The 25,140-nt window shown below is 39.7% G+C and overlaps 1 protein-coding gene across 1 annotated transcript in view; it reads right to left on the bottom strand.

The window, feature by feature from the left end:
• LOC116310261 (inactive dipeptidyl peptidase 10-like) overlaps window positions 1-25,140 on the bottom strand; it is a 79,086-nt gene that overhangs the window by 39,848 nt on the left and 14,098 nt on the right. The window contains exons 2-5 of the mRNA XM_039607356.1: window positions 24,209-24,323; window positions 23,933-24,028; window positions 7,086-7,180; window positions 3,819-3,893 (exon numbers count right to left, since the gene is read on the bottom strand). Of these exons, the coding sequence (XP_039463290.1) occupies window positions 3,819-3,893; window positions 7,086-7,180; window positions 23,933-24,028; window positions 24,209-24,323 (381 nt within the window). The remainder of the gene's footprint in view (window positions 1-3,818; window positions 3,894-7,085; window positions 7,181-23,932; window positions 24,029-24,208; window positions 24,324-25,140) is intronic.

The following is a 25,140-nucleotide window of genomic DNA, read 5'->3' as shown; positions in this document are numbered from 1 at the left end:
AAGCGTCTGGACTTCTTTAAGTTGCTTGAAGACGTTTCACCTCTCATCCGAGAAGCTTCTTCAGTTCTAAGGTCAAATGGCCGAGAGTGTTAAGGGTGGCTGTGTGGCAGGCTGGCAAGGAGGAGTGGTGGACCCAAAGTGCAGACTCAGACTCAAGGGATGAACTCAAAATACTCAGCTTTATTTGCTGGCACAGGGAAACAAGCATACAAAGCAAAGCAAACTAAACTAAACTAAACTAAACTAAACTGGGAAACAACATAAACTCACGGGAAACACAGGGAGATCCACACAGCATGGGGGACGACGCGACACTGACTCAAAGAAACACAGGGTTTAAGTACACTGGGAAGTAACGAGGGGAATGAGACACAGAAGGAGGGCACAGCTGGGAGAAATCAGAACTAACGAGACAAGGAAGCAAAGCAGGACACATTCACATAAGACCCGGACCTTCAAAGTAAAACAGGAAGTAACACAGACTGAACTTACAGACACAGACTCACAGGCAAGCACTACAGAGGTAACAGAGGTGGGAACAGGGCAGACACAGACACTGACTGGACACGAGGATATAGCCGACAGGGGAGACAGCAACTAAGGATAACACAGAGACATAAACCATCAGACAGAACTTCAAAGAAACCAAAGACTAGAAATGATAAATATAATAAACTCAAAACCCTGGGTCAACGACCCAGGCATCCTAACAGTGAGTCCCAGATTTAAACCCAGTGGGAGTATCCCCCCAAGGAGGGACAAAGGACCCCCTGGTGATCCTCTAATCACATGCGCCAAGGTGTGAAAGCGGGTGTGGGACCTAATCAGCCAGGGTTTCGGGTGAGCTCATAAAGTCATAAAGTCAGCAAAGAGGCACAGAAAAGAAGATCAGACACCAGCAAGGGAGGATAAGAAAGACAGACGCAACAACGTTGTCATCCCCTATGTAGCCGGTGTATCAGAGAAACTCAGGAGAGTTTTCTCCAAGCACGACATCCCAGTGTACTTCAGACCCAGCAACACACTCAGACACAAACTGGTTCACCCGAAAGACAAAACTCCAAAACACAGACTTAACAACGTGGTGTATGCTGTACAGTGCAGCGAGGAATGCCCAGACCTCTACATTGGAGAGACCAAACAGCCACTTCACAAGCGCATGGCACAACATAGAAGAGCCATCTCCACAGGACAAGACTCAGCAGTCCATCTGCATCTTAAGGATAAAGGTCACTCTTTCGAGGATGCCAATGTTCACATTTTGGACAGAGAGGACAGATGGTTTGAAAGAGGAGTGAAAGAGGCCATCTATGTCCACTGTGAGCGACCATCTTTGAACAGAGGCGGTGGTTTACGACACCAACTGTCTGCCATCTATAATCCAGTTTTGAGTTCCCTCCCCAGATGCCTTTACGCCCACTCACATCCTGGGCCATCTGACCTCAGGAATTCACATGACAAGGTGGGGCCAGGTTTCACAATGAGCTCACCCGAAACCCTGGCTGATTAGGTCCCACACCCGCTTTCACACCTTGGCGCATGTGATTAGAGGATCACCAGGGGGTCCTTTGTGCCTCCTTGGGGGGATACTCCCACTGGGTTTAAATCTGGGACTCTCGGCCATTTGACCTTAGAACTGAAGAAGCTTCTCGGATGAGAGGTGAAACGTCTTCAAGCAACTTAAAGTCCAGACGCTTTTCTTTGCAAACTCCTTTGACTACGATGACCTGGATGACTGAGAACCTTCACAGACATACCCCCACACTTGTTCAGTCTTTTTTAATTGTACTCTCATGAAATTTAACATTTAACATGCTAATTTAGGCCTGTAGAGTCTGATATGTAGTTCTTGGGTTTTGGCAGTTTTTCTGAGTATGCAAAATGCCAAAAGTTCTGCATTTATAGAGGTGCTCATACATGCTGATCATCAACTAATCAAGTCCATTTGATTGGCAGCACCAGGGTGCTATTTACCCGCTTAATTACACTGGAAGCAGTGAGAATGGACTTAAACTATACAGCCAAAAGTATTAGTTTGTTTGTCTTCAAACATGTATGAACTGAGTGATGCCCCATTCTTAATCCATAGGGTTTGATAGGTCAGTCCACCATTTGAAGCTATAACTGCTTCAGCTCTTCTGTGAAGGCTTTCCACAGGTTTAGCAGTGTTGATGGGAATTTTTGACCGTTCTTCTAGAAGCACATTTGTGACATCAGTCCATGTCTTTATGGACCTTGATTTGTGCACTGGTGTGCATGCTGCAAAAAGAAGGGGCCAACCCTAAACTGTTGCCACAAAGTTTGGGGCATGAAATTGTCACAAAAACACACAACAATGCAAATTTGACAACTTGAACAAGGAAAGTACTAAATGTCTTTTCACTCTCTGTTACAACATTTTAGATACCACTTCACATCATGTGGCACATTTATAAATGCCGACTGTAATTAGCAGTGGAGGCTCGGGTTGTTAAACATTTGCTTTTAAACTGTAACACCAGCAGTTCGACTCCTAGTCCAGATCTCTCTCCTGACACTTATCTTTTGTGTTTTTGGCCCTCAAATCCATGGTATCACCTAAAAACTGCTTGCTCTTGAGGTAGGAATTTAAAATTCTCAAATACTGGAAAAATACAGGCGATTAAATCATGTTGTTTGTGCAATTTTGGCACTTTAAAGTTGCATGAAGGATTTAATTCACTGGAAACCACAAACCACACTTTAGGTTTTCTGATTTAATTTCCCCCAAAAGTGCCTTTAAAGTCAGAAGACTCCTCTTACAGCACCATGTATCTGAATATATTAAGTATGCCCACACTATGTAATCCAAGCTTAATATAAATATTGGAATATTAACTAAGGAATAAAATAAACTTGAACTGGAAGAAATTCAACTGAGTGCAACTAAAAACCTCAGGAAGAGGCTTTAATTGTACTTAAGGGGATATCATGTTGCAGTAGATGGTAAACAGGGGTGCGATCAGTGGAGGGTATATTAAAAACGTAAAGCTCATTGAAAATAAAGCTGTTTACATGTTTCTATATAAACAGAAGATGTTCCAAGGTGTGTTTTTTTATGGTAGCAAACACCGATCCATCCTGCTGAGAGGCCCTTAAACTGGTGTTGCAGACCCCAGTGCAGGATGTACAAACATCCACCTCAGAGTTTTTCAGTTGCTGCAGACTTTCTAAAGCCTGGATGCATCGGTTTGCAAACAAATCTAAAAATCAATGGAAAACCTGTGAGGGGAGGAGAGCCTCATGGTGGATGACTGACCGCTAACAAACAGAAAAACACAGAAAATACTGAGAGACAGAGTGAAAATGCACAGGAAGGGCAGAGGCAGCCTCACAGCAAATAAACACACACCTGCTCAGCACAGGTGCTGCTCTTTATATTCACAGAGAAACGGTGGGTACGTGCACCGCGGTAAGTATTTTGTTTTGCAATCAGCTGGTGTATGCTCAGTCCAAAGTGAATGCTTTTAATTTATGTCGCTTCCATTTTTTTATGGGTTTGAAAAGCAGTTTGTCTGAGAACAAAACAGCATGATTAGGAATAAAAACATCAGGTTGCTGCGTGCATGTAAGTGAATGAAAGCAGCCTCAGTATTTCACAGCACAGTGTCAGTACCGTCCTGGCTGGAAATGAAACAAAAGGTTTGTGACAGTGAGGATGAACTCCTGCCGCAGGGTGTGTGCTCACGAGGAAGCAAATAAAAAATGCACCATCTGTTCTGTTTGCTCTTTTTATGTGATGTTCAGGGGATTTTGATTTATCATAGTGGGTTGTGGATGCATTTTAATGTAAAACTCACCCGTTTGACGTCATAGGCAAAGAGCGCATACTTTAGATCTGCAGACAGGGAGTACTTTGCCACCTTGAAAGATACCTGATTGAAAAAAAAGAAATAGATGAAGAGGAGAAGATTTTTTTAATGTTTTTTGCTCAGTCGACATTTATAACAAGCAAGCAAACAATAACAAAAAAAAAAGATAACAGCGCGCTCAAGCACTCAGGAGGCAGGAGTGGACAACTGGTAGGAGTGGGGCAACAAAAACTGATTGAGCACTGGTATTGTTTGGCAATATTGCATCCCGATAAGGTTAGTTACCAAGTGTTAATAGATAAACTTCCTCCTAAATAGATTAAGTTCTGTATTTTTTTAGCTTAAACATAAGTTCCATAGGGCAGATCTATATTTCACCATTTGACCCAACTCTCCACAACTGCCAGGCTGCTGTCCTACTTCCTACCAATGTTGGGACTCTGGTCTTATTGTGATGCTTCACTGAAGTCTACAACGCTTCACCTCTTTCCCATTTTGTCATGTTACAGCTGTATTCCAAAATGGATTCAATTCATTTTGTACCTCAAAATTCCAATCACAATACCCCATAATGACAAGGTTACAAAAGTTAGCTTGAAATTTTTTGCAACTCCCATTCTTCTTTGCACAACCTCCCAAACTCTATCAGCCAAACATGCACAGCCGTTTTCAGACCTCTGCCAACACGATCAGACCAGGTTAAGAAGAGGGAATGAATGGAAGACAGCTGTGTGCAGGATTAGGGAAGCAGCAGAAAGAGCCTCTTGTTGGCTCTGGTATCAAAGGGAGGAGAAGGGCTGGGAGAATTAAGTTGCTGAGTGCTGAGCCACCAACAGGAGGGTGTTGGGTATTATGGTCAAGCGTCAAAACACCCGAAGAAGGTTGGGCACCCTCTGACGACATCAGAGTGACATCAGAGTGTCTCCAGTTGTGGGATCTTTGGATATATCAAGCAAGATGACAATTATTGCAAACCTTCGCCAATCTGCCAAGAGCCGCAGTCAGTCCGAGTTGGCGCGTGATTGTTAGGGGTCAGACTGCCTCTCACCAAACGACCTGTGCAATTATCCTGTGCTAAAAAAGGGTCACACATAGACTGAGAGTCTTGCTTTGTTTAAACACTGGGTGACCAGTTAGTCGCCACAACAACTTCCTGTGTCCAGCAACAAAATAAATTTCAATGCAATCATCGTGTAATTCTGATTTTTCCTAGTTGAGGTAAAATCTGGAGGTTGCTATCATATTTTCACCCCAGTTTTTTCCAGGTTTTGCCCCAAGACAATGACGAAAAAAAAAGAGAAAAGAAAACTAATGCAGCAGGCAGAAGCTAATGTGGCAGATAAAGGTCACAAAACCACACGGGAACCTCAGCAGGTTCTGACATTTCTGGTAGACGAAGTGGTAGACCGACATTTTATAGACAGCATTTCAAAATTGTGCCGAGTCTGAATAATTAGGCATGCTTAACAAAAAAAAAACAAAAAACAAAAAAAAAATTTAAACAGCATGCATCATTTCTAGTGCTAGTTTTTGCCTTATTTGTCGTTTTTGCAATTATTTGCAAAAAATTGAGGTGCACAGCTGACCGATGGAAGCTGTGCAGCCAGACAGGCCAGTGCTCGCTTTCGATGCTGAAGCTGTTTGTCTATGCAGCTATCGAGCATGGGACAACACTATGACTTCTCATCACCGAGTCCACCTCTGTCTTTTGATTTCAGCATGGAGCTACTCATTTAAGCATGTTGATGTAGAAACATGCTTCCCGGTGACAGCGTGGCTGAGAATAAATGGTTTATGATTGTGATGATGGAGCACCAACAGGATTATAATGATGCAATTAGAAAGCAGCCAATTTAGCCCTGCACTGGAATAATTTAAAATTCCTGGAAGTAATACATGTGCAACAACTCATGATGAATGTTCATTTGTGTGCCTCATCAGGTTTTAGAGAATTATCTAAAATTATATTTCACATGTCAAATCCTCTTTTCCAGGTAAGTTGAGGTGAGGATCAACCTTAAAGCTAGAGTTGTCTGCAGTGCAGACAGCCGGGCAACCAGCGTCTTCACCAGGAAGCTATTGTATTTTTATTGTGCAGATAAAGCAGGGATGAGGCTTGTTTCCTGCAGCCTCTGGGACCCAGCAGCCAGACAGTAGAAGAGAAAGCTTTGTGATGAGGACTAGACAGAAGTAAGATCACAAAGCCAGTGTCCAGTTTACTGTGCCAGTTCTGTAATTCTGTTTTCTTTAAGTCCTAAAAGATGATATTTGTATTTTAACATGTGCATGATCAGAGGTTGAGTAATCAAACTTTGTATAGAGGTACATCTTTGACCCCTGAAGGCTTTCATCTACATCTGATATTAAGATGGTATCATTCTGCATAGCAACCACCTACCATTAGGCTAAAATGTGCCATTTATAGTCTTTTAAAAACCATTATATCATTTTAATTTTACAACATTAACATCTAATTTATATCCACAAAACTTGAACATTAGGTCCTTATCTAAATCAGATATTACTAACCCTACCAACATACTAAAATTACCCATTTGTAGCTTTTACACATCTAGAACAGGGGTCCCCAACCCCCGGGCCTCGGACCGGTACCAGTCTGTGAGTCGTTTGGTACCGGGCCGCGAGAGTTGAGGCTCAGGTGTGAAATGTATGGTTTTCAGGGTTTTTATCGGTTTTCAGCGTTATTTTGTTATCGTTTTTATCGTTAACTCGGTTTTCCTGGGTCTTTTCATGTGTGTTATGAATAAATCTTCTTTTTTTCAGTACCGGCACTAGTTTTATTTTGTTGTATTTATCCGTGAAAATATTGTCGGGCATAAACCGGTCCGTGGCGCAAAAAAGGTTGGGGACCGCTGATCTAGAACACCTTCTAAAACCATTATATCATTTCAAATTAATGAAATCATCTCATTTATGTCCACAAAACTTGACTATTAGGCCCTTACCTATATCGAATCTTATAATATAATCATGTCCCCTAGCAACCACCTACCCTTTATTTCCTTTATGCACCAATGACACCTTCTAAAAGTGTCATATCATTTAAAGTTCATGATACTATCTCATTTATATCCTTGGCAATCACCTAACAGTGAAGTAAAATGGCATTTATAGAATATAACAGGTCAGGTGCATGGGCATGTATTGGAATATTTAATAATAATGAGACAGTAACAGCTTGGACTGATATTAAGAGAAACTATGTTTAAATAAAGAAAGTGTAAAAACACTCACAAATATGCTGTTGCTGAGGAGAATGTGTGTGTCATTCAGGACAAAGTCAAACTTGATGACATCTCCGTCTCGGTTCCTGTAGACCACCTGTGAATCTGATAACAGAGAGAAAAGCATGTAAGACATGAAAGAGCCAGGAAAACGTGTTCTTAAAAAAGCAGTACACTCAGAATTAGATACAGACCACAAGATATCACAATAAAGCCCAAGTTCAGTTCATGTGATTGTCTATTATCGTGCTAAAAAAAGTTTAAATTACCATAAAAAATTTAGACTCAATATGTGGAGGGTTCCAGACAAAGTGCAGAACCAAGACAGCAAGAACATGTGGACAAGAAGACAAGTGATGAGGGGTAAGTGGTAACACCACGAAGACCAAACCTCTTCATGTACCATCAACAGATAAAGGAAGAGGCTGACTTCAAGAAGTCCTACCAGTGGCAAGAAAAGGCCAAGTGTTCTGATCATGGCTGCAAACTCATGCCCTGAGCACAGTAAGTGTCACAGAGGCAGCACTGAAGGTGCACGTGTGCAAAGAAGCTCTGGGACAGTCCAGCTCTTCATGACAGTAATTGTGTAATAGTGTACAGGAACATTTGTGCTGGTTAAAAGCTCACAAGTCCCACTGGGACACTCCACTCCAGGGCTCAAGTCCTGTGGGGCCTCAAGTTCCAGACAGATAAGCTGCTGCTGGCCAACCAGCCAGAGAAAGATATGTCAGACACGGGAGAAGAAAAAGGCTGTTTTTATAAATGTGGCTGTCCCAGCTGACGGCATCAGGAAGGAGTATAAGAAGATGTTCAGTGAAAAAGAATAATTTGCTCACCTCTGTCACCTGATCCCAGGTTGAATACTTAGTTCAGACATTTTACAAGTTTAAAAAAGACGTTGAATGAACTTCTAGTCTTGCAGACTTTCTTGGATCATTAGTGCACAGAGGACTAAAATGTACATTTTCCATGTATTCATTACTCTGTAAAGAACCAGCACTTCATTCAAAATGCATTAAAGACAAAGTTTCCCTCAGAAGTTTGCTGGTTGATGATGATTTTGTGCCCTTAAAGTAGACTTCTGTGTTCTGTGGCTGAGATGACCATGGAGTCAAAACAGGACGGCAACCTCTTCGAAACTAGGAAAACAAAAATAGTGGTTGTCTGAGAGTGTGCAACACATTCACCCTCTGAACAGTTGCATACTTCACTTTGTGAGAGGCAACCTGTCTCCAAACAATCGTCATTCAACTCTGACTGCAACGACTGCTTGCAATCCCTCTCAGACGCACCGGTGAAGGTTTGTGAATAACTATCTAACCTATAAACACAGACTGCCAACATGTTGCAATCAGTCTGAGTGCAACTCTGCACTACATATAACTACACATATAACAATCAAGTAAATTTCCCTTGATCAGATTCCATTAATTTTAACATTTTACTTTGGACTTCTGTGACAAAATCGCACAAAAATTACATGTAATTAAATTATTCAAGTCAGCAATTTGGGGCATAATTTTTTTTGAGTGTATGAGATTCTGGTTGACCTTCTGTCTATGTAGACAGTAGCAGATTTGCACATTTCCCCAGTTTATTACAGTTAATAGCTGTAATGCCACAAACAGAACTGCCAATTTTCAAGAATTGCATGTAACTCCCAACTTGACCAACTTAACTTCCCATCTTGAGGCACCAATTATCAAGACAGCAACTGCCTCTGAGTGGTAGCTGACCTGGTCCCTATCTTCTACATCTGGAATAAAATTAAATTTAAAATTTACTTTAATCGTTCATTTGAGTTTTGACAAGTCACAAGTTTAAATGATGATAACCGTGTTTTACTTTTATGGGGAGATGAAGTGAACTGATGACAGCCTGAATTAATAAAGAATAAAAAAAACTCTTACTCAAAGTTTCTTTAGTCTGTTTCAGTCATAATAAAAATGGTGTTAACTGCTGATTTTAATTTCTTGAAAAATCACTCTGCTTCACACGTTAACCACACTGAACCAGAAGCAGCTGTGCCTCCCTCGCCTTCCCTCTTCACAAGCTCCTGAAACTCATTTAGAGTGAATTTGTGGCTGATTGCAGAAGCGGCAATCACTCACTCACTGCTATACGAGCAGAGGCAGCTTTCCGGCTGAATGTGCTCTAATGCAGCGTAAAAAAGCTAATGTGCATTCACATTGTTAGAGAAGACAAACACATGAATAGATGCAACCATTTTTAGCATAAATACGTAATATTGCTGGTTTGATCCAACTGCAAGTGGCTACAATTATCTCTGTTTTTTGAAAAGAAATATGCCAAAGCTGGAAAATGAACACACTGTGCAGCTACATTGGACTCACCTTTAACATACAGACTAGAGGAGCTGGATCATTTTTTTCAACCACTGACTTTCTGATTAGTTGATGATCTGCTTTATTTACTGAGCCCCTGCTGCTCACCTCTTCGTTTTGGTGCTGGAAACTTACTGCTTTTGTTACCTCTTTGTTACTCATAGTGGGCAAAGATGGGCCTGAAAACACTTATGACGAAAAAACACACTTTTAACATGGTCTGATATGTATTGAATTATATATATGTATATACAACTTGCATGGCATGTTTCACCTGATAATGACTAAAAAGTAATTTATAAAGATATTTTAGAGCTTATCATTTAAAAAACTAAATACCAACAGCGCAAGCTAGCAGTCACTGGTCATCACTGACTTTCCCCTTGTCCTTTTAAATTTTAGAGAAAATGGCAGGAGTTCGTATATATTCAAGAAGAAGAGCTTTGAGAACAACCCCTCATTACGACTATTCTCCATGTTGAATTAGAGGCTAGTTTCCTGCGTCACAAAAACCCAGCAGCGATGACGTCAAAGGTCTGCCTAGACTCTAATCTCCAAAAGAAACCATCTTAACAGCCATCCACTTTTTAAACTGCTTATACAATTCAGGACTGCAAGGGGGCTGGAGCCTATCCCAGCTGTCATGGGGCGAGAGGCAGGGTACACTGTGGACAGATAACCTGTCTGTCACAGGGCTAAAACAGAGAGATAAAAACCACTCATGCTCTCAGCCAATTTAGAATCTCCAGTTGACCTAACATGTACATCTTTGGAGTGTGGGAAGAAGCCAGAGGACCCAGAAAATTCCCATGCACACTCGACGTAGACAGGCTCCAGTTGGTGAGTAGATTGGAGCCCAGGACCTTATTGCTGTGAAGTAATCGTGCTCACCACTCCACCACCATATTGGCCAACATCTAAATATGAGGAAGCAAATAAGACTTGGGTGGCAGTTACCAACAGTTGGAGTCCACCCCCAGCTGCCCCAGAAGTTCAAATAAATATAGTACAAGTACAAATACAAATACAAGTACAAATAAAATCTACCTGAACAAAACAAACAGAACCCACTTGTGGTGATGCCCGTAATTTTGCATAAATTTAAACTTTAAAGGGTACACTGTGTAATATCTCACCACTAGATGACAGCAGATTGAAATGTGTATTCAAAAGGTGTATTTTATTAACCCTTCCATTTCAAATTGAAAACTTAAAAGTGTGTGGGAAACACTTTGTAATGCTGATAAGGTGTACTACATGTATGTGTCTGGTTTCTATCCAAATATATAAAGTGTGATATAAAGCGGAAAATGGCGATGTTCATCTCCAGAAACCTACAGACTTTGAATGGATTGATTTTGAGTTTATGAGAATGAATCAGTTCGCTGGAAGATGCAATGAAATACTCATCAGTGTATATTTATGAGTACAATGGGTTTTTTGTTAATATTAAATAACCTAAAAAAATATTTACTGTAACTTCTTGAAGTGAAACATGGAATAAAAATTAATCGCATATATTTAAATAAGGAAATTATCTAACAGAGATCAAAACCTTTTTTGACTGTAAACATGTTTGTTTCTAATGTAAAGTCAGACATTTTAACATAGGAGTCTATGGGGACTGACTCACTTTTCAAGGCACCCTCAAGTGGACACTAGAAGAACTGCAGCTTTTGCATCTATTTTCAACTCTGGAGGTAGCAGCTTATTTTCAACATGATATAGAATAAAAGTTTAATGCTGAGGTGTCCACATACCCATTTTGCCCATCTCTTGAAGCCCCCTTATCCACTGGAAGTCTCTGTGCACCAGTAATAGCGATCGACCTGAACTTTTATAGAGGATGTGCAGTATTGTTTTCACATTATTTATGTTATGTAATCATGTTTTACTCATGTGAGTCTCTACTAAGGATCTAGACTATTGTTTGTCCAAACCTCATTAGCAATCATGTATGACAAGCTGAGCAGCACTCACCCATAAGTGATTGCACACACACACACACACACACACACACACACACACACACACACACACACACACACACACACACACACACACACACACACACACACACACACACACACACACACACACACACATTATCGCTCTGTTGCATAAGCAGCTGGATGTTTTCTTCATCCTGAGCTCAAAAACACATAAATTGTCCATACATTACAATAATATACCACAAATGCAGATAAACAGGTGCACTTTCAAACCGACAGAGCAGGTTTAGTGAGGAGGAGGCCGTATAGATGGTAGATGGTAGTGATGTTAAAATAATGAAGACGTTTAGAAAGTTAACAGTTAGCTGTTCGCTCTGACAAACGCTGCACTGTGGGCTTTTGGTGGTAATTAATTTTTCAGGCCTACAGAGTCGCCTGCCCCATTAGCTGTTTTGTTGAGATTGATGATGAATTTGGAAAATTGCTGCCTGACATGCAGTGTGGTGTAAATCTAATGTCGATCAGGTGCGATGAGAGCCCAGAGACAGCGCAGACGAGCGAGGTCTGGGCTTGAATTTACTGCCGGGCCTCCTGGAGATGTTGTGGGTGTAATTCACACATGATGGAAATTGCTTCCTTGACAACCTCTGACTTATTTCCTTTTCTCTCCTCTTATAACTTTGTTAGGCTTCAATAGCTGCTCGGCCCTAATTTAACACCATGAAGGACACTAATAAAAGCAGTTCAAGACACGGTTGACAAATTGAGTGAAAACAAAGCAAACACTTCAACAATAATAATAACAGAAAAAAAATTAAGCTGTGAGATTGCAGCTTCTTGAGTTCAGTCGCTGCCAAACAAGTTCTGAATATCATTAAAATAATATGTAATCTCAGCCTCATCAGGAAACCAGAGCAAAACAAACACGTCCAAATCTTCTTCCTGATTGCTTAGAGCACGTACCCCCAGAGCAAACACAGGAAGGATGGATGCAAATAACTAATTTCTTTAAGTTCAAACTGCTGAAAAGATACAAAAAACAAGACTACCACACCTAAATCCTCATGTTACATACGCATACTGTCTGCATGCTGATATATGTCTAAATCTAAAGAAGAAGAAGAAACATTTTATCTATCCCTAAAGGGGAGAAATTATTCAAAATGATTCAATAAATAAAACTATAAATATCATACAATAAGCTGGAAAGGGGTGGAGTGACCACTCTGGGTTAATCTATGTTCCTATCCTGCTTTACGACCCCCGGGTAGTGACTGACAGAAAAAGATGACGGATACGAGTGACAGAAATGAGATTCCTCAGAAGACTCTAAGGGCTCTCATCCAGTAGGGGCTCAGAGTAGAGCTAAATGCCTTGTGCAGAAAAGTTTTATGTTCAGACAAGACAAAGATTGAGCTCTCTGGCCAAACTGACAAGAGGTATGTTTGAAAAAGTAAAGATGAGGCTTTAAAACCTAACCTGTACCAGCTGTTAAGCATGCTGGTGGTAGCATCATGCTCTCGGGCTGTGTTGCTGCCAGTGGTACTGGTACACTGCACAAAGTGGATGAAATAATAGAGGAGGACTACCTGCAAATTCTTCAACTTCACAATTGAAACTTGGACACAACAGGAGAATGATACCAAACATATATCAAAACTAGTTTTGAATCGATAAAGCGGGCTTACATTAAGCTTCTGGAATGGCCTTCCCAAAACCCTGAACTCAACCCTGTTGAAAATTTGTGGACTACACTTAAAAGTCTGGAAAACGTAAGATTCTGTCTGTGTCAGGAAACCATCCAGTTGAAATGAACTCTACCAATTGTGCCAAGAAGAGCAGCCAAATATCAGCCAGAATTATGCCCGAAGCTTGTTGATGGCTACCAAAAGTTTCTGGTCGAGGGTCAACGTGCTAAGGGAAATTTAACCAAATATTAGTGTGGCTGTGTGTATATATTTGAGCCTGTGTGGATTACAGAAAATCAAAAAAAAATTCAAAGTTGTGCACCCGCTTCTTGTTATTAAATTGCATGCTGTGCAATCATTCCACTCTGGAAAAAGAGAAGTTCAAAGAAATCATAAAAAAATATCATTTCATTCATGCCAATAATAAGCAGATATAAACTTCTCACCACAACTGTATAATCATGACACCAAAATAACATTTAGATCAAAGTTCTCTCTGAAAGATTTTGGTGATATGGTCATTTTTTTTGTCCAACAGCTGACGACTGCTGGTATATTTGCAACATACAGTAAGCGAATCTTCACTCCCCAAATCCCATTTTCAGTGACGGTACTAATGGAAGAGCCCAACTGGGGGAAAACATTTCTTTTTAAAGTCACAAACTAGGATTATTTTGGTTTTCCAGTACTGGAATACTGGACCTAAAAATACAGATCAGGTGAAGGATGCTTCTGTTTGCAGCCTCTAGATCAGCAGGTAGTGATACCAAAGGCTATAAAAGACCTTAAACATGACTGATGATCTCATTTCAGCACCAATCAGCGACTACTAAAGATGTGTCATTCGCAGTCGCTGACATTCTTTGCACTGCCACTTCCCATTACGCACACTATAAATTATATTGTAACAATGATTTATTTACTAAAATTGGTTCTCAAGTAGGTGTATCATTGAATTAACTTAATAAAATTACAATAATTACCTGAAAAAACAACAGCAGTTAGCCTTACACCAGCTTCTTGCTTGCTTCTACACATACATCGACGTGTGTGTATGTTTGTGTGTGTTAGAGGACTAAACATCCACAGCCCATTATGAAAAGCCACAGGCCATAAGACTAGCCATTAGTATTATCTCTCTGTGGAAGGGAAGGACACAGCAGGAGGTGGATCTGTGTTTCACAGCCAGAGCAGGAGGACTGTCTCTCACCGTCCCCCTCCACCTCTGTCCTTCTGTCTGTCTTTCTTCCTCTCACCTTCTGTCACTCTCAGCAAGTCTCCGGAAAGGTGTTATGGGTGTATTTAGTTGTCTAATTTACCACAAATGCAATAATTTAGCTATCACGTTGCCAGAGTCCCTCCTCTTCAGCTCTGCCATCTATAGCTGCTATTTACATTCTGCTTCTTCTTTGGTTTTTCTTTTTTTTCATTCTCCAAGCCTGGATACAAACACAATCTGTCACTCTGTCACGGAGCCAGTTAAACAACGCAAGCCTTTGAGATTGTCCACATTTAGACTTGAACAGGAGCTCAAGGATGTGGAGGGATGCAATGACACAACACAGCCCTAGACCGCAGATCAAGGTTGTGCTGTAACGCCGCTAGCGGGCCGAGTCTTATGCAACACGGGTGAAAAATGTAATGAGGAGGCAGTGGCGACGTGGCCCGGGGAAAGATTGAAGAGGAGAAGAGTCAGTGAACTCAGGTGGTTAGGGTGATGCAATGTTTGAGAGCTGTGAATTGGCTTTTATTATCCTCAGTAACAGATATTTTTCTCCCACATACACACACTGAGAGTTTGACTCAAGGACACTTTAACACAAATGTCACAATTAGTAACAGACCAGCTGAGCTGCAGCTGCAACAAAAAACCCCTCAAAACACAAAACAACAATCAGCCGGATTTGAACCCTATTGTCTATTTGTCTGTGTCACTTTGACTCCATTCGACAATCTGCTGCCATGCTGATATTTACCAAAAGCATGACTATAAAGCATTTCACTCAAGTCATTTTACCACGCTCTTTATATGGCTTCATGTCATTTGGCCACCACAGTGTGTCACAGATCACAGATATAGAGTCATATGAAAAAGAAAGTTTTCACAGGACTCTACACCGTCGCATGAAAACTCTTTTCGTATCGAGTGTCCATTTGTTGTGTAACTGGGGCAAAAAATAAGGTTCACTCATGCTTTCTTTGAGAAATTTATGAAAACTTACAAGTACAATTTTCAAGTTCACCACTCCACCTTTGCTATTCATCGTCTCTATTTTGTTTTTGTTAAACAAACAATATTACTTTTAATTTTAGAGAAATATGTTCTTGGTTATTTAAAGGTAAAGTAAGTCATTTTTGAAGTATTTAATAGAAAACAAGAATGCTGTACTCATCAGTTTACATTGTTTAATGTGTAATTACATCTTCCAACAAACTGATATGTTCTCGTAAACTTTAATCCATTAAAAACACACAGGAGCAGAGAGAGAGCGAGAGAGCTATGACCATTTAACATTGGTACATGTATATTTTCATCATCTCTTTCTCCTAACCTCATCTTTTCTGAACTGAAGGTCAGGGCTCTAACATTCAAAAACGTGCATACATATGCCATTGTGGAACCAAGGTTTAAAAAACCCACCCTGGATCCAACACTACTTCAACATTTTAGACCTATCTCCAAACTCCCATTTATGTCAAAACTCTTTGAGAAGGCAGTTGCTGTCCACCTTACAGCATACTTGGAGAAACACAACATCTATGACGGTTCCAATCTGGTTTTCGTAAATTGCATTCCACTGAGACAGCACTACTAAAAGTCACTAATGATATTATGATGTCAGCAGACTCCGGAGAATACACAGTCCTAGTCTTGGTAGACCTTATCTCAGCCTTTGATACAGTCAATCATACAATCCTTATAAACAGATTGAGAGACCTGGTTGGGATGTCTGGCTCTGTTCTAGACTGTTTTTCATCTTATAGATCTGAAAGGAGTTTTAGTGTGTCTGCAAACCAGATCATGTCGGAAACTACAGAGTTGCTGTGTGGAGTTCCTCAGGGCTCCGTGCTGGGACCTATTCTGTTTTTAATATACATTCTTCCTTTAAGCCAGATAATACAGCAGTTTCCTGAAGTATCTTATCATCTTTTTGTTGACAATATTCAGCTATACTATTCATTTAAGCCTTCTGAAGTTCATAAGCTCTCCGATCTGATTGACTGTTTAACCAACATTAAACAATGGTTGAACAATAATTGCTTACAGCTAAACCCAGCCAAAACAGAAACTTTGATTATTGCACCAGACAGTGTGCAATAATCTGCACACTGTCTGGTGCACCGCAGGTCCTTGCTGAGGTGAGACGCCAGCCAAGGGAAGACTACAACGGAGGAACTGTACAGGTGTGGAGCAGCATCTCTCACCTGCCTCCAAAAGTATATAAAAACAAAAGAAGAAAGAAAGGAAAAAAAACATCTGGCATCTGGCAGTCGCTGTTTAACCTGATATTAAACAGCGACTGGGTGATTTCGGTTCCTCACAGAAACATAACCTTAGAAACCTGGGTGTTATTTTTGATGAAGCTATTTCTTTGGTGGGAAAAAGCTTTCCTTTATTTCTACGGTGTCTGGACTCAGTGGAGACCTTCAAAAAGCAGCTAAAGATATTTTTAATTCAAAAAGCTTTTAATTAGACGAGGGTTTTTATGATGTATTTATGACTGTATTGTGTTTTCTTGCCTTTCTTGTAAGGCAGTTTGTGACACGTCTGTGAAAGGTGCTATATAAATAAACTTTACTTACTTACTTACTTATTTGTTCCTAACACTAAGACCAAGCCGCTGAAAAAAACAGAACAGCTGGTTATCAACTAACCTTATGTCAAAAAATTATGCTTGAGTGTCCTAAAAGTCAAACTTTCCCTCAGATAAACAGTTTGATTACATTATCACATCATATGAGAGTTATTTCTCTAAGAGTCCAAGCTCAACAAGGTTTCATCCATTTAAAAGACAGTTTCACAAACGTGGCTAACAGCAGCTAACATGAGCTAACAGAGGCTAGGACCAGCTAACAGACATTAACACCAGCTAACACAGGCTAACAGCAATAGAAGCCAAAGACCTTACAGACAGAAAAGTTCTTTCAACAACTCTTCGTACCAGTTTTACAATTAATAAAAGTCAAAACTGTCTTGAGGTTTATTCGTATTTGATTCCTTATGGTGACGATGTCACCCTGCTACACTTTGATGACCTCATCATGAAGATCAGGAAGTAAGGCCATTTAAATTCCTCTTGTACAAGCAAAATATCTGATTCCTAGACGTGTAAAAATATCTGTATTTTTAACATCATGTGTTCATGATGAACAGTGATTACCTTCTGTGACTTTTTCTGGCTTTTTTACAATTACAGTCATTATTATTCCTCAACCATGGTTTGTCACAGGGGTTGTGGATGTTTATGTTGAGTCACTGCAGGCTGTTGAGCTCTAACACAGAGAAGCCATCTGCATTTGAATATGCAGGTCAGCAGGAGTCACTCCAGCTAGCTTATGTGTTTATACAGTGACAGACATATAAAAAAAATAAAATAAATCAGGGACTGAATAAAAAAACAAAAAAACAACCTTTGGCTCTAAAAAGTGATTCACACATGTGAAAATGGTGAAAGTTAGAGACGCTTGAGGCAGTTTGATGTCAATAAATGAACCAGAGGTTTGTCAAACAGAGAGGCAAAAAGTAGTAAAACTAAACAAATTATCATGAAAAGTGAGTAAGTGTTTTTATGAAACGATAACAGACCCCCTCTGCTCACTGACAAATGTTTGGAGTCTGTAATGAAACCTCAGGTGGAGAGATTCTCATTTCCAGCTAATGCACTTCCCACAGTGCTCTGAACTTTTTACCCACGGCTCTCTCAACGCGGTTTTTCTCCCCCAGTGGGAGGAAAGTGTCCATCCTGTGGTTAGCTGAATTTATCTGGAAAATACTTTATTAAATGCTCATCAGCTTACCAACCCACTCTAACCAGCTCTGAAGAGAAGAAGAGAAGTCTGCTTTGGATTTCAAGTTTAGAAAAATGTAATTGTCTTGGTTAGATAAAAACAGGAAAGTTTATTAATTAACCATCATATTTCTCTAGCCTTCAAGAAGACCTATCTGACTCATTTCCATCCCCATCTATTAATTCCTGGGCTCTGCCAGAGTAGCTTTGCATGAATCAAAGTCCAAAATAATCTTTATTTATCTTGCATTGGGCCCTGGTGCCACTTCTCAGTTTGCGTTGTCTCTCAAATAAACAATTGTAGCTTTCTAACCTCCCTTTAAGCCAACGTTCTTGTGATTGGCTGCCTCTTAGAAACAAGTAGTTGGGTGGAGCTAAGGGATATCTGCTCTCAATGACATCATACTCAGCTAAGAGTAGAAAAAATGGACTTTAAAGATGTCTGAGACCTAAGCTTTTGGCTCGCAGCAATTGTACATGTTTACAATTAGAATTGCTGTGAAGATTCAGTAAATACATACATCAGTATTTATATGACAATAAATGAGGAAAAGCATAATAGCGTAATGTTGTTTACAGTATTAGTATTTTATGAATATAAATGAAGGTGGTCTGGTTTGTTTTCTTTAATCACAACCAGCTACAGCAACACATTATATCGACTGCAGGTGGAGCTTGTGCTCATAGAAAAACCTCTAGAAACTCACCTGTATGTTACCTGCTCAGTACAAAACAGCTAGCAGACCCAGTTAGAGCAGGGGCGGATCTAGAAGGGTGGCATGGGGTGGCAAGTGCCACCCTAAAATGATCCCTTGCCACCCCAAGTGCCACCCCAGTTTTGCATATGATAGTGTTGTTTATTAAAATAAGATAGCATTAACAGTTTGAGCGTAGTTACAGTCAGCAATGAATATAAATGCTAAAACTGAATATATTGCATAGTGTCCCCCCCCCCCCCCCCTCCACCATTAACAAATGGTTCAGCCCATAGCAGGACCGGCTTTTTTTCTTGTTTTCAGTAGCAAGCGATGCTTATAATTGTGCCAGAGCACATTTTGAACAACACCATGGGAATTTCGGATTTTACACAGGTGGTTGGATGTTACACTCTGGAAATGGAATGAAGGTGAGTGTTATTAACCCTCTGTGGTCCACGGACACGTTGCACCTCTAAATCACATGACTATTTTAAGCTGGCATAGCAACAAGCTGCAGCCACGCTGAGTCTCTATTTCAGCCCACATTGAAAGTTCGGACTTCAAAGTTTTTAAATTTTAATTACAGGCCAGTGAATCCAGAGTTATGATAATATATATAAACCATGCTTTGTTCTAAATACTGTCGTCACGTTTTTGTGTGTGTGTGTTTTAAGCGTTTTCTAAGGACAGCGCGAAAACAGTAAAGAAAGGAAAAAAAGCCACCTCTTTCCTATCGGTGGAAAAATGTACCATGTCGACCAATTTTTTTTTTAAAAAGTCAACACGTGGGATTTGGTTGTTTAGGAAGAGGGGAGAGTTTTGGGAGTGACGGTAACGGCAGCGAGACAGAGGGAGCGAGTGAAAGAGAGAGAGAGAGAGAGAGAGAGTTTTTAGATGTGGCCGATTTGTGACGTTTAGTGTGTTGTGTTGTCTTGTGTAGTTGTTCTGTTGTGTAGTCGTTTTGTTTTGTGTGTCATTGAGGGCACTAATGAATGTCACAAAGGCACATTGCAGTGTAAACGCTGTATTGAAAACCAGGAGTGATACACCTCCTGCTGTCAGGCTGCAGGTTTATCCCTGTGCTGTTCTCCTCTGTCTTTTGGTGGACAAACTTTTTTTAACTGGAACACATCATTTGTGGGGCATCTTATTGCGAAACCTGATTGTTCTCTCACTTTAGTTTTAGTAATATTTTTAAATGGTTGCATAAAATGAAAAAGAAAAGGCAGGTGTATTGGCTGCATTTTTAGATAAATAGTTGTATATGTTTACAAAATGTACAATTTATATTTGCATTTCAAGTTATAAAAATTGACTCAACATGTCTGTGGTTTTTTTTACAGTAAAAAATACTACTAGGATTTTAAGTTCTTTGTGTGATTTCAGATCAGTAATACTAATGCAGTATGTCAGTGAAAAAAACAACTAAATTCAGTTGAGCTGAAAAGAATGATACCAAACAAGGCAAGGGGAAAAAAATAAAATGAAACAATTTGAGGGTGAAATACAAATGTAAACTCAAAAGGAGTCAAAAATGGCTGTTGTATTTCAGACCTCAGTGGGTTGATCCAACAAATCATGAAAAATTAGGTTTAAATTTTTGTTCATGACAGTGCAGATTTCTGACATTTTGTGTAATTTAAGCATCTAACAATGTGATTGTTTTCTAACAAAAAACAGTGTGAAAGTTAAGTTTTGATTTTGCCACCCCATTTGATTTCTTTGCCACCCTCATGCCACCCTAACTAAATTTCTCTAGATCCGCCCCTGAGTTAGAGGCTGGTGAGCACAGTGGTGGACTAGCTGGTCAGCAGTTACACGTCAACATATTTCCCTCAAAAGCTGGTGGAGACCAGAAATAGATGAAGAAAAGAGTACCCAGGACAAAGCTAAAGCAGCATTTACATTTCCCTACAAAACATATTTAGGAAAACATATTGTGGCTGTGCAAACTCTTTTACCCAATGCAAGTATAAATGTTATTTTTAATTAAATATATCGTGTATTTGTATTTATTTTGAATTAGTTTTTTATTGATTTAGTCTTTTAATCTTTTAATGTAATATTTAACAGTCATATAAGAAGCCATATTAATTAAGAGTAGTTTTAATTAATTTTTCTAATTTAATTTTAATTAGTGGTTGCAGCACGGCGAGCAGTGACTGCAGGGATAAACTTCATGCCACAGCAACCCTGAACTGGTTAAGCGTAAGAGGATGGATGTTTAAATTATTAAACTATTTTTATTTTTTTATTTTTTTTTAAATAAATAAACAAATGAGGAATAAACAGGGGAAATATAAATAATATTTTCTGGAACTAACCTGTGCTTCTAACATTTAATTCTATCTTCAATTAAAATGAAATCTAAATGAAGTCTTTAAATATTCCAGACACCCAGCTTTAAAACGTTTACCTTTAAAGATGATCTTTGTCTCAGTGACAGACAGGAAATCGTGCACCAACTAAAACTGTGTAAAGTTTTCTACATGAGCAGCTGTTCTTGAAACTAAAGAACTGATTTTTTTTCTTTCAAAAGATAAAAATACCAAACAACACCTCTCATCAGGCCTCTCGAACTGTCACACAGACTTCACCTCTGTGCTGTTTGCACAGTTTTATTCCCCTGCACTACATCACATGTCGCTTTCCTCACACATCGTCCACACCTCCTCCATCCTGAGCTACATCATCTTCACCTCACTCTGCAGGGGCCACAACTCATGACCTTGGTTCACAATTAAAATGAAACTATGATTCTCTGCATCAAAGCCAGATATTGGCAGCAATACTTTTGTTTTTCTTTCCAAAAATAAAGGCACATAAAAAGTTAGTGCTATTGTAGCTAGGATTGCTCCATTATCCCATTATATAAAACTGATTAAAAATCCATCATGGCGGATGTTTGGAGAGATTTCTACAGCTGCTGGAAAAATATGTTTATTTCAAAACCACGTGTACCTAAATAATGCATGCAAATGTTTCATTTTTATTTCTTAACATATGAAAGTTAGTTGTTGCAGTGGAAATCGATGGTCACAAAGGGCTATGAATCCAGTGAAAGGAGATCTAGATGAAAATAATTTAAAGTGTTGGTAAACAAATATGAGGAGGCAGCTAACAAAACAACAAGGCTTCAGTATTAGCTTATGGAGTACTATGTGTTCTTGGACTAAGACTACATCAAAACTAACAAGATGTAACCTCCAGGTCTGAAATATGAAACCAATGGCCATTCTTCCTGACAGCCAACGTAAAGTGACTCTTCCTCCTCAGGTTATAAGGAAGTCAATAAGAAAATGACTCTACTTTCCACTTTACTGATGAGTTTACCGTCCAACTAATCTAGAGTAAAACACATGATAAATCAGGATAAATCAACAGATAAAAAGTCGGCGGCACAGTAGTTAGCATGCACAGAGGACTGAGTCCCTTTGAAATGGCTGGGATCAGGACGGGATCAGGTCTGCGACCACTTCTAGTTACTGTAGGTGCCATCTTTAAAGCGACTTTGGTGCCTCAGATTGGTGGTAAAACACCACAACTGATCAGCCCCTGTCAGTTTGTGATTAAATGGCATGAAGTTGGCAACTACATGCAGTCTTTTGTGATAATATGGTGATAAACAGCGATAAATTGGCAAAAATCACAAATCTGGTTCCATCTGCATACAAAAAAATTCACATCAATTGTTTACATTCAGTCCTGGAAGAAACTCAAAGATCTGAAACTGTGACATAGTTGCTGCAGGACAGAAGCTTGACTGCAACCTTACTTTGATGTAGGATTAAAAGCAGAATACCAGTGGAGTCCTCTTTCGCAAAGAGACGAGACGTAGATGAGTTGCGCTTATCAGCACGGACTGACTCGGATTGACTGCAACATGTTGACGTTTGCCTACGCTTACAAATTAAACAGCAATTGTTTGCAAACGTTTACCAGTCTGAGTGATTACAGTCAGTCCAAATGAGACCATGATTGTTCGGAGACAGGTTGCCTCCCCTCAGACAATTTAGAGTGATCACCCAGAGGTTGAGGATGTCACATGCTGCATGCTCAACCTCTAGGCAACCAGTTAAGTACTTGCAATCAGTTGCGAAAAAGGAAATAAATTAATGTGAACACTATTTTTTTTTGGTCTTTCTCTCAAGTTGTCATTCAACAGGCTGTCATCCTGTTTTCACTCTTGTCAGACTGAGCCACGAGTAAACTGTGTTTCTCTGTCTATAACATACATCAGGTGTTATTCTCTCCTGATGTTATCCATCCATCCATCAGACAAGGAGGGGAAGTTAATTGTCACCTTTCTTGGTCAGTAGGAGCTACAGAATTCAATTTCAGTTTTTATATACAGAAAAAAATGGCCAGAGCATGAAAAAAGCACAATCTAGTAAATGTACTATTGTTACTTAATTACAGCTAGAAGTAACTCTGATTTACCTTTGCTACTTTTGCTTGTTAGGGACAAATATTTAGGGCTTCCAGACTGGTCCAATAACACATCAGGAAGTGAGATTTCACATTTGATGACCTTCCCACGAGAAGGTCGTGGGAACAGCTTCCCAAGAACAGCTTGGCCAGCTGTTTTTTGTTTTGATTGTCAGCTAATACAGACTGCTTTAGCTAAAAGCTTGTGATGTTTGTGTCTTTGTTAGGATGTTTAATAAATGCTTTTTATTTAAATAAACTTCTTGTGTAGACGCCGTCCTTCTCACCTATTTTGAAGCAGATTGTAAAATCAGGAAGTTGGTTGTTATGTTTATTTGCCACTCACTAGCCAACATTATTGTTACAATTTCACAGTGGCTAAATACTAGTGACCACTAACTTTACCTGACATGTACCTTCATGTCCATTGTTTGGAGACAAAAGTTTGGTCACTTTTGTCTCCAAACAAAAAAACAAACAAACAAACAAAAAAAACCATGATGGACGAAGTGTCAAATGAGTGGCAGCATATTAAGTCCATCTTTTATATACAGTCCATCTTTTATATACAATGTAAGTTTTACCTTTCCTTCTCTTTCTGTAAAAGGAGACTTAAACGCTGCTACTCTGTGCAGGATTAAAACCTCAGACTTGAAATACTCAGCAGCACACAGGTTTGTTTGTGTGAGGATTTTTGTGGGGTTTTTTTTTTTTTTTTTTTTCATGTAAACACTTACCGCTAATCCACTTGGCCTCGGGGTCGTGAATGCTGAACTCTGGTTTGTAAAGATCTGCCACAGTCAGCCTGGACTTGCTGCTGCCGGGAAGTTCAACTTGAAAACAAATAAATGGGTGAACTCCAGGTTACAGTTAGAGATTCATCCAATGAAGAGCTGCAGATTGTAAGTGTCTTGTAAAGCATATTCATGTACTTCTGAAAAACGCATATTTGCATGGTTTAGAAAGCTAGACACATCATTTGTGCTCCTGTCTCTCTCCACAGGCTGACATACCGGGTGTGAGGACGACCACAGACATGGTGATGAGCGAGCAGACCACCACGATCACCAGCAAAGAGATGGCAATGCCCTTCCAGTTCCTCTGCGGAGGGCTGACGTCCACATACTCCTGCAAACACAGAAAGTCAGAAACAAACACTAATCATCAGAAACTGTGCCTCCACATGTGAGTCACTGGAACACTGCGAGAATTCATCTGCAGTCCTAACAGCCTCTACGCTCGCTGTGCGATTTTGCTCTCATTCAGTCAGAAGTGATGCTGTGTAATGTGGTCCAGCTTGCACTTCATCCCAGAGGTGTTGCATGGGGCTGAGTTTGAATTTATGTGTAACTTCTTCCAGACCAAACTAGGAAAACGTTTTTTTTTTTTTTTTTTACATGGCGCTGACAATAAAATATCATCCCAGTACTGACCTATAAAGAAATGGGCTCTGCAAGACCTGTGAAGGTGTCTTATGACATCTGGCACCAGCTGGCAGCTCACTGTGAGTTGGAGGTGCTGTGGACCAGTTAGGGGTTTGCCCTGAAGCTCCCCAACATGTCCTTTTTCAATAAAAATATAATAATAACAATAATAATAATAATAATAATAATAATACAAATTAGCTTCCCACAAGCCTCAACCACACACACAACTCTTCACTTAATACAGTTACTTTTGATCGTTCTGTATATTGGGATACTTTGTATAAAAATGGCTGTAAATCCTAAACAGTTAATTCAAAAGTGTTGTTAAACCACTTAAATTAAAGCTGAAGGTTTCCACGTCAGTCACATCTTGATTGTTTTAAACTCTGCTGTGTTGGTGTACAGAAGGAAAACTGTACCTTTCTCCAGCAAAATAAAATTTGATGCTTCATTTTAATTAAATTTTATTTATATAGCAACACATTAAAACAACAGTTACCTAAAGGCGCTTTATATCA

This window comes from Oreochromis aureus, linkage group 23, assembly GCF_013358895.1.
Source record: "Oreochromis aureus strain Israel breed Guangdong linkage group 23, ZZ_aureus, whole genome shotgun sequence".
NCBI lineage: Eukaryota > Metazoa > Chordata > Actinopteri > Cichliformes > Cichlidae > Oreochromis > Oreochromis aureus.
The sequence above is the reverse complement of the archived record's forward strand: the minus strand, read 5'-3'. Positions and strand labels throughout refer to the sequence as shown.